The sequence below is a fragment of the Cetorhinus maximus genome, chromosome 28 (genome assembly GCF_964194155.1).
Source record: "Cetorhinus maximus chromosome 28, sCetMax3.hap1.1, whole genome shotgun sequence".
Classification (NCBI taxonomy): domain Eukaryota; kingdom Metazoa; phylum Chordata; class Chondrichthyes; order Lamniformes; family Cetorhinidae; genus Cetorhinus; species Cetorhinus maximus.
In genome coordinates, this window is record NC_135906.1 from 21,897,885 (window position 1) to 21,908,511 (window position 10,627).

The 10,627-nt window shown below is 47.7% G+C and overlaps 1 protein-coding gene across 2 annotated transcripts in view; it reads left to right on the top strand.

The window, feature by feature from the left end:
* The window catches only part of LOC144668912 (nuclear receptor subfamily 5 group A member 2-like), a 29,874-nt gene extending 20,700 nt beyond the window's left edge, over positions 1 to 9,174 (top strand). For both annotated transcript variants that reach the window (XM_078531382.1, XM_078531384.1), the window contains 3 exons: positions 6,480 to 6,599; positions 7,031 to 7,178; positions 7,417 to 9,174. In XM_078531382.1, coding sequence (XP_078387508.1) covers positions 6,480 to 6,599; positions 7,031 to 7,178; positions 7,417 to 7,661 — 513 coding nt within the window. In that variant the 3' untranslated portion in view covers positions 7,662 to 9,174. The remainder of the gene's footprint in view (positions 1 to 6,479; positions 6,600 to 7,030; positions 7,179 to 7,416) is intronic.
* Positions 9,175 to 10,627: the final 1,453 nt, after the last annotated feature.

A 10,627-nucleotide genomic window follows, 5' to 3' on the forward strand; every position in this document is an offset into this window, starting at 1 on the left:
TAAGACGGTCCTTAAAACCTAGCTCTTTGACCAGGCTTTTGGCCACGTATCCTAATCCCTTCTTACGTGTCTCGGTGTCAAGTTTTGTTTGGTAGTCTTTCCAGTGGGAAGCGCCTTGGGACATTGCAGTACTTTGAAGGTACAATATAATTGTTGCTGCAAGCAAGGAATTCCTGACACTGATATCCTTAACAAAAACAAAATAAGAAGCCAGTTGCCTGAGCACCACGGCTTTGTTTGGAAGAGAGGAAGCAGCAGTTGTGGGTCACGGTGAACAGCGGAAGTGTTCTATAACAGGAAGAAAGCCTTTTGTTTGCAGGTTCATCTGCTTTACTATTACACGATGGCACGTTTTGTCTCAGGATCTGCCCTGACAATCTGAATAAACAGGATGGATTTTTTTTTTCCACTTGTAGGCGAGGGAATCCCTTCGGCCCAAGCCAGCTCCGTTACATCCCAAGGCTGCCACTGAAAGTCTTCCCTAAGTACAGTTTGTAAAGGGAAGGAGAGCTAGCTGACCCAAGCAGTTAAGACATCTGCTTGTCATGGTACCCGAGCACAAAGACCTGGAAGGTTCCTTCCCCCCACCCCGATTCACATTTTCTTCCGAGGTATCCGATCTCCTTACCTGCCCAAAGTCTAGGAGGGATGGACAACCACCCCTTTCCTGGAATCGTGCCGATTTTGAGTTTTACAAGCTCCTCGGTGATGCCTCTCGTGGCTCAATAGCTTGCAATTACTCACTGTCGGGGCCAGCATGGGATGACTGACCACTCACTTCACTGAGGTTGAACAGAAGGAGCCGGTGCTCTGGGAATTCCACCCTCCCCAGCCCGAATAAACATCTTCAGGACGGGGAAGAGAAGGAATTGAAGAAAGATGGACAGGTCAACAATTCAATTCTCGTCTCCTTCATCCGCCCCAAATTTCTGACTGTTACTGAACATTTGTTACAAAATTGGGAATGACTTTGAGTTGACTTACCAAACAGAGGTTTGAAATTCCATTTTGTGTCAGCCAAGGCTCTGTTACTAGCATCTGGGTCAGAGATTCATGGATTCAAGGGCTCACATTAGCTCACAATCTAAGGGGAATGGATGAGGAAATCTCATTAATTTTTCAGATGAAACATTAGCTTTAGAATTTGTCCACCCACTAAGGCGGATGTAAAAGGTTTCATGGTATTATTCGAAGAGCAGAGGAATAGACTAAATTTATCCCTCAATCAACACATCAAAAACAGGTTAACCCGTCATTCATCCTGTTGCTATTTGTGGGATCTTGCTCTGTGCAAAATGGCCTGCTGCATTTGCCCAGATTGCAATAGCAATTATGCTGTCAAATTAATTAAGTTACGTTAAAACCTTCGCCCCACACTTACTGTGAACAGGTCTGGTCTCCTTATTATAAAAAAGGTATCAGAGGCACTGGAGAAAGTGCAAAAAAGATTTACAAGAATGATTCCAAAACTAAGAGGTAATACTTAGAAGAAAAGGCTCCACAGAGTTGGGATCTTTTCTTTAGAAAAGGGCAGGGTGAAAGGTGACCTAAAAGAGTTCTTGAAGATTATGAAAGGGTTTGTGGGGAGAGATCTAAACTAGGGGTCATTAGTATAAGGTTGTCAAGGTAACAAACCCATTCGGGAATTCAGGAGAAACCTCTTTACCCAGAGAGTGGTGAGAATGTCGAACTCCCTACTACAGCTCTGAAGAAGGGTCATACGGACTCGAAGCGTTAACTCTGTTTCTCTCTCCGCAGACGCTGTTAGACCTGCTGAGTTTTCTCCAGCATTTTCTGTTTTTGTTTCAGATTTCCAGCATCTGCAGTGTTTTGCTTTTATCCCCGCCACAGGGAATGGTTGAGGTGAATATGCATTTAAGGGGTTAGAAACAAAGTGAGAATGGATTAGGGGGCGTGTTGATGGGGTGAGGCGATGAAGGGTGGGAGGAGGCTCAGGTGGAGCATAAACACCGGCATTAACCAGTTGGGCCGAATGGCCTGTTTTCATGCTGCACATTCTGCGTAATAGTTTATTGGCTGTGAAGGCATGCCTTGAGGATATGAAAGGCACTGTATAGATGCTTTAGACAGCTAGGGATCAATGACACAGAATGGGTCACAACCATAGCAATGAGAGGCCATAAACAATCTAAGCTCACACTGTGGTCGGCCTTCCTTCACTGGCGCTGTGAGTTGGGTCCTAAGCCAGCCCTGGTCACAGAGAGGCAACGGAAAGCCCAGGAGAGTGAAGGTCCAAAGATTCCTTGAGGGGCCGGAGGGGGGTGGTGGGGGACATTGCCACTCCTATAAGAGCATAAGAGATAGGAGCAGGGGTCAGCCATTCAGCCCCTGAACCTGCTCTGCCGTTCAATAAAAACTAGGCCGTTCTGCCTTACCTCCACTTTCCCGCCCTATCCCCACAGCCCTCCATTCCTTCTGAGTCCAAAAAAGAATCCAAGTGGCAATTACTGAACGTGCCACACGTGAGAGGCTAGTGTTGTTCTCCTTAAATCAGGCTGAGGAGAGATTTGAAGGGGGTATTTAAAATTTATGAAGGACTTAGCTAGAGTAAATAGAGAAGAACTGTTTCCAAAGGCTGAAGGGCCGATAACCAGGGGAGCACAGGTTGAAGGTGATTGGGAAAAGAACTAGAGGTGGACTTGAGCAGAAACATTTTTTTTAGGCAATGCGTGGTTAGGATTTGGAACGCACTGGCTGGCGGAGACAGATTCAAAGGTAGCCTTCAAAAGAGAATTAAGTGGTCAAAAGAGAAAGAGAGCAGGGTGTGGGGGCCAAACTGGATCGCTCTTCGAAAGAGCCAGAGCAGAATAGATGGGCTGAATGGCCTCCTTGTGCGCTGTCACATTCTACGGGCAGGATTTCGACCTGGAAGGCGGGCGCGGTGGGCCACGAAACTGACCGGCACCCGTGATTGGGCCCCGGCCGCGATTTCACACTGGCTGGCCAATGACAGGGCAGCCAGCGTGAATCGCGCGCTGAAACACTCAGCGCTGCCTGGGTTGACAGGTGGGGGAGGGTGGGTGGGGAGGAGAGGGCGATTGCGGAAGTCAGTGCATCCGCACAGGTGCGCTCAGCAAGAGCTCCCTAAAGGCACGGAGCTGCTGCCCTGGGGAGCTGAAGATTTCTAACGTGAAAAGTAACGAATTGAAAGATAAGGAAAACGCGTCCCCTCACGTGACTTTGCCAAACGACAGGTTAAGAATGAGTTTTGAACGTTGTTATTTTTTTTAACCGCCGGTAGGAGCCTCATCCCGCCCGTGGATGAAGTGTCACAAAAACTGCAAAAGCCGCTTGGCCGATTCGCCCGCCCGCCCGCCAATTGTAAGGCTGGACGGGCCGGGAAAAGTTCCCGGGCATTAGCAGCCCTCTTGATTGTCGGCGGGCGGGCTGCCAACTCCCGCGCGCCGCGCCGCGCCCGCCAACCGAAACACCGTGCGAGTGCGCGATGGCGTTTGGACGCTCGCCCGACCTCATTGTGCGCTGCTGCTCTCCCGCTCGGGCGGGGCACACGCCCTCCCTGGCGAGGGAAAGGTTCTGCCCTATGAACGGGAGGGGATTCAGCCAGAGCTACAAACTCCAGCTCAGTTTGCACAGGAAACTCCGCGGAGCCAAGGGCAGGACCGAGCTTGGCTTTGGTAACCCCGTGATAAAGTAATCTGCTGGTGCTCACCCTCATCGGGATGGAGTGTGGCCGTCGCCTCTGGTAAAGGATGCCAGGCTGGATCAGCAGCTTCAGGAGGAAAGGGAAAGCGCACAGGACTTTTAAAAAAATAAACACTCAAAATCTGAGACGGGGGATGATTTGCGAAAGGTAGCAACCTGAGGTGGGGAAGATAAGGTGAAAACAATTTAACGAACCCAGAAGAAAATTGAGGGAAGCTGAACAGCAAAGCGGCAGCAGTTTTAACAGTGGAACACACACGTAGAGCAAGTCAAGCAGAAACAGTCAAAGCAAGACAAACACCAGTGCTGTCGACAACATCACAGTCCCTCAGATGGGACACATCCTGGTGAGCAGCAGCTGATGGTCTGAATCAGGCAGTTACCGCTTTGATCTGTCTTCAGATCTCTTGCCATCTTCCACAGGGCGTCAATCCTGTAACAGAAAGGGAGGAACCACGCAATTCCAGGTAGCCCCAATCAGCCCAAGGTTGAAGGCAGTTGGCAGGGGCCAGCATTAAAACCGGGGACTTCTAAGGCTCAGAGGGGAGCCCCAGTGAAGAGGAAGCTAGGCCCCATTCTGCCTCACGTTGAAGAGAAAGAGTGCTTCTTAATGTTTTCTCATAGCACTCGGTTTGATGCAGGGAAGATTACTGTTCAAATGAAGATATATTAATGTTTTAGATGAACTATCACTACACAGCCTAGATCGCCTGTGCCAAGGCAGTTAGGGGTGGGCAATAAATGCTGGCCTAGCCTTGAAAGAATGTTTTTAAAATGGACTCGATTATTGGGGTTCCCAGTGAAGTCCAAGATCCCCAGTAAATTATGTATTGTCCAGTGTGTCAGAGGAATCAGACACGGGCTCAGTAACATGGGGTAGAATTTTTAGCTCACTGGGCGGGCGGTGTACCCGACCATAGCCGAGCGTAAAATGACGCGTGATGATGTCGGGCGTGCGGTCCTGAGGTCAACGCACACTCGGGCGATATTTCAGCTGGCAGCACGCCCGCCGACAATTAAAAGGCCCTATTAAGGCCGTTAAAAAGGTAATTAAAAGAAATTATTCACCGCCCAACCAACCATTCGGTTGGCGGGCAGGCGAAAAGGATCGGAAACCTCATCCACGGGCGGGATGAGGTTTCCAAAAGCAAATAAAAACTTTGTTTTTTTCACTAATAACATGGCCCTGCTCATGTGACTGAGTCACACGAGGGGACAGGTTACATTACGTTTTTAATGTTATAATTATATCTTTTTACATATCTTCACCTCCCTGAGGCAGCTCACCCAGCTCACCCTCCTCCCCTCCCCTCACCCGCGCAGGCAACGCCCAGCACTGCCACTCGCGTTACACACCGGGCATCCCAACAGCCCCTGCCCACCCCCCCGCCGAGCTTGCATGGCAAGGGCCAAATTCTGCCCATGGTCTGAGCTGTGGCTCAGTTCGTCGTACTCTCAGTTACAAGGCGCCGGGTACCATGCAGTCCCACTCGAGGATAGGAATCTCCAGTAGCTGATTCTCTGATCTAGCACTGATGGTCGTGTTGCATGGTTGGAGGTGCCGTCTTTCAGATGAGACATTAAATTGAGCCCTTATCTGGGAAGACCCCAATGACACTATTTCGAAGAAGAATAAGGGAGTTATCACCGGTGTCCTGGCCAATACTTAGCCCTCAATCAACATCATAAAGAACAGTTGATCACATTGTTGTTTGTGGGAGCTTGCTGTGCATAAATTGGTTGCCATGCTTTTGACATGACACAACAGTGACAGGCTGTAAAGTGCTTTGAGAGGTCTGGTGGTTGTGAGAAGCGCTATATAAATGCAAGTCTTTCCTTTTTTGTAATCCAGTGCATGAGAGAGAGCAGACTTGTGCCTCAGTAACATGTATTGTCCAGTATGTCAGAGACACCCCACTGCCTACACTAAGCAGTGTTAGTAGATCAGGGAGTGTGAACCTGTCCCCTTCAATATTTGGTTTGTTTATAATTTAAACAGAATGTTTGTAGTCATTACCTGGGGTAGCAGAGGAGTGAGGGAAGCAGGACTAGAGGTTGAGTGATTTTTAATCAACAATTTTGGACTCATATTTGCTACATTTCTGTCCCTATTATGTTGATTTCCAGCTATTACATTCTGTCAAACAGTTACACATTAGCACATTAACGGCATGTTTACAGGCAGTGCTCAACTAAGTCATTGCATCCAGGCCAAACTATTTTGTTCCCCTTTATGGAATGAACGTGTTATCTAAGAGATTATGTCAAACAGGATGGTGGAAACACCGTCACATTAAGAGCAGAAAATGACAGGAAAATGCCCACGTTTTCCTGATAGGACGTTTTTTGTGTTTTGATGTCAGAGTGTGGCGCTCACTTCCTCACAGGTCCGGAGAGAGCCATACAGGGAGAGAAAAAAATAAACCCGGCAATAAATCACTCAGCATCTCATCCTGCTTCCCCATCTCCCGCTGCCTAATCTCAAAGCACACAGGCAGGAGGAGGTGTCATTGCATCGTTTGCTTTCTTCACTTGCCCTTTGCTGAAGGCATGGATCGTTGGCTTGTGCTCAATCCCACCGCCAGCTGCTTGGTACCCCAACACACCCCCCACCCACACAGTGATCCGACTTTCACAGTGAGGTCTTCAGCTCAGGTCTGGGCTTCCCAGGGTGCACATACTCAACCCATTGGTAGGAAAATATTTTATAAGGTGTTACAACTAAACCTTTGCTCAAATAACAATTGAGGAGGAAGAGTGCAAAATTCAACAGCTCTCGTTTTGTATCTTAACAGGTCGATGATCAGATGAAGCTTCTCCAGAACTGCTGGAGTGAACTCCTGGTAATGGATCACATCTATAGGCAGCTGGCTCATGGCAAAGAGTCTAGCATCCTCCTGGTGACAGGGCAACAGGTAAAATGTAACGTTATATCGAATGGACAGCACAGAAACAGGCCACCCTTACCCAGCTGGTTCCTGCCGATGCTTATGCTCCACATGAGCCCCCCTCCTATTTCATCTCACCCTATCAACAATAACAAGGGCTTGCATTTATATAGTGCCTTTAACACAGTAAAACATCCTAAGATGCTTTAGCAAATTAAATTTGACGATGAAGCGCATTGAGGAGATATTGGGACAGGTGACCAAAAATGTGGTCAAAAAGGTAGGTTTGGAGGAGTGCCTTAAAGGAGGGGGGCACGGCAGGGAGACAGGGAGGTTTAGGGGGCTCTGGGACCCGTGGTGGAGCAATTAACATTGGGGACGCTCAAGAGGCAGGAATTAATACTTCTGCGCCTGGACAACTCTTCTGCGTTGACTAACCAATGTTCCCCTCTTCTCAGATTGATCTTTCAACCATCGCTTCGCAGTCAGGAGCCACACTGAATACCCTGGTGACCCGTACGCAGGAGCTGGTGAGCAAGCTTCGCTCTCTGCAGACTGACCGGCATGAGTTTGTCTGTCTGAAGTTCCTGGTGCTCTTCAGCCCTGGTAAGCCATATGAAAACGTGAGCAGTGATTTGTTTCCTTTCAGACAGTTGCTGATGGCCTGAGGATCCGGGTATGCGTTGCCAACCCTCCGGGGTTGCCCTGGAGTCTCCAGGGATCAATCTTCAGCGAACGTGGTGTCAGCAAAAGCCATTAAGGAATTGGTTAAAGGGGAGATTCCCCGCTCGGCGTCGCGCCATCTTATTGAGCTGTCATGTCAAATTCTTCCTCCCTTCCGCAGATGTGAAAAGCCTGGAAAACCGCCCCTTTGTCGAGACGATCCAGGAGAAGGTAAACAGGGCTCTGATGGACTACACCATGTGCTTCCCGCAGCAGGCCGAACAGTTTGGACAACTTCTCCTGAGGCTGCCTGAGATACGAGCAATCAGCATGCAGGCCGAGGAGTACCTCTACCTCAAGCACTTGAACGGAGACGTGCCTTGCAACAACCTGCTGATCGAAATGCTCCACGCCAAGCATGTCTAATGTGCGAAAATATGGACCTCTCGAATAAGACGGAAGCTCGCTCGAGGTTCTTATCTTTGGCCCAAGGGACTCAAGATCATCCAGAAATCTGAAAATTGAAGCTGTGCATAGAATGAGATTTTCACATTTACAGCCGGGGATAAAGGAAGGGCCGCAAGTGAATATGCAAAGAAACTTGACCTTTCCCTTGAATGGGCTACACTTTCCTTTGGAGCCTATTTTCAGCAGAGCCACTCTGAATATCACGGGTTGGACTGAGAATGGGAACCGATGGGAAACGTGATCCGCTATTGTACAGTTTTACGTTTAGGTTTGGCGATGTTCAATTCATTTATCAAAGGACAGCCAAGTCAAAGCAAGAAAACTCAAGCTTGTAAACGTTTTAACAAGTTGATATAGTCTTTGGGATCAATATAGGTGCAATGTGACGATTACCAGAGCTGAGAGGAGTGAGGGGATATAATTGTGCACTTCTATTGAGTTGCAATTTCCTCCATTGTAAGTGGCACTCATGTCTGAAGAGGGTCTGGTAGAAGGAAAATCCAATATAATGGCAAAATGAAAAAGACGTTGATAAGCATTGTAAATATCTCCAAGCATCACCGACCGTAGACTATACGTCATCTCCTCTTCATCAAACTAATACAGATTCTGAAGGGGGTGTCAGAAAGCAGCATCACTGGTAGTAACAGCTCAGAGGATTAAGGAATCAGCCCAGATAACCAACAGCAGCTACTAGACATAACCTTTCCAGGGCTGACCAAGTAAATGCAGTTTGATGCTGATCAAAGTCATACAGAATGGGTGTTCCCAGGTTTTACACCCATCCTGCATTCAGTTAACTGATCTTAACCTCAGCTGCATGTGTTCATTGATTGAGAATGGGATTGGGCTGGTCAAATAGCTCATCACACTCCCTGTCCCAGTTCGCACATGAAGAAGGTGAGTTTGGCAGTGTGTTGCTATGGGTGTGGAAACTGTATTTCTGTAAGAGACAGCACCTTAAGAAGAGGAGGGGTGGATGTGATTGCACTGGAGGAGGTGCAGAGGGGGTTCACCAGGATGTTGCCTGGGATGAAACATTTAAGTTATGAAGAGAGGTTGGATAGACTTGGGTTGTTTTCATTGGAGCAGAGGAGACTGAGGGGCGACCTGATCGAGGTGTACAAGATTATGAGGGGCATGGACAGGGTGGATAGGGAGCAGCTGTTCCTCTTAGTTGAAGGGTCAGTCACAAGGGGACATAAGTTCAAGGTTTGGGGGGGATGTAAGGAAAAACTTTTTTACCCAGAGGGTGGTGACGGTCTGGAACGCGCTGCCTGGGAGGGTGGTGGAAGCGGGTTGCCTCACATCCTTTAAAAAGTACCTGGATGAGCACTTGGCCCATATCCTTGAATATTATGACATGCCAAGTGCTGGTAAATGGGATTAGGTAGGTAGGTCAGGTGTTTCTCACGTGTCGGTGCAGACTCGATGGGCTGAAGGGCCTCTTTTGCACTGTGTGATTCTGTGATTCTGTGAAATTATATGTTCAAAAAAAAAAAATCCAAAATCTATGTAATCCAGTTTGGATAACAAGGAAGAGCTTGACCAATGTACAAAAAGCAGCGGCTCTTAAAGAGGAACACCCTTAATGTTTGCAATAAAGCAGGGCAGGATGGTAATCTCTGATTCAAACCAGGCCTGAACCTAGGCTCACTCAGGCTCATTTAAGTGTAATGGTCTGAAATAAAATGTCTGTGCAGTCTTCACTCAGCTCCTCATGGCTTTAACTCCCCATCACAAAGCTGCCCTCGATATGACACTAAACTAGTTATCCCATCAGAGTGCCGACTAGCTGATGTAGGAACTGCCCAGGGATTCATACTACTGTGGGATGGGTTTGAGGCATATTTTTGGGAGGTAGATTACAGAAGAGATGTTTATTCTAAATTTAGCCTTGCTGCATAGGAATAACTCAGGACCTGTTAACAATGCTGGGTGTCCAGAGTGGAAAAGTATTCCATTTCCCTGCGCTCACATTTCTCTCTTTAATTCTTTCTCTGGATTTGGACATCCCAGGCAAAGCCAGCATTTATTGCCCAACCCTTAATCGACCTCGAGAAGGTGGTGGTGGTGAGCTGCCTCCTTGAACCGCTTCAGTCTCTGTGGTGTAGGGAGGGAATTAAGGGAGGGAGTTCCAGGTTTTCGACCCATCAACAACGAAGGGATGGCGATGTAGTTCCACGTCATGATGGTGTGTGGCTTGGAGGGGGAACTTGCTGGTAGTGGGTGCTCCCGTGCAGATGCTGCTCTTGCTGTAGCTGGTGGAGGATTGCGTGTTTGGGAGGCGCTGTCTTCACCTCTTCATTTTGCGCCCCCAAAACAAACTTACGTAATAATCTTACCTGTAGCAAACCATGAATCATAATTTGAATTATGTCAATTGTGAATAAAAATGACACAGAAGGAGAAAAGCAGGGATCCTCCTTTACCACGGCTACACCTTTGCGTCTGCACGTGACAAATTTCTCTCAACCAAACCCTGATTTATATTTCTTGTGTGTTTATTAAACCTCAAACTTCACACTTCTGAGTGCCAAAAACATGTTTAAAGACGTGGAAAGAGAGGCATTTATTTCCTGCTGTTCTGTTGTCGATTAATGTTTAATTCTCCTCAGGGTGTGTCTATTTGCAACAGTTAGACTTTGTGTTCTTAAAGGATGCATCTTAGCAGCAGAATTATTCAGCAAGGGTTAAAATTGTTTGCAGGGCACTGTCTCCACACGCACTGCCTTTTATAACACAATAGGGTAAGCTGGCCTTCCACTTGACATAAAACTGGCATCGACATTAAAACTGGCCACCCATTATAGAAACTATCAATTTTGATCTCCAGTGACTTCAGCAAGTTGAAGATCTTCAGACCTTTGCCCAACATGCCTCCAGTTATTGGGAGCAATGCCAGAGGAGATCAATGGCACAGA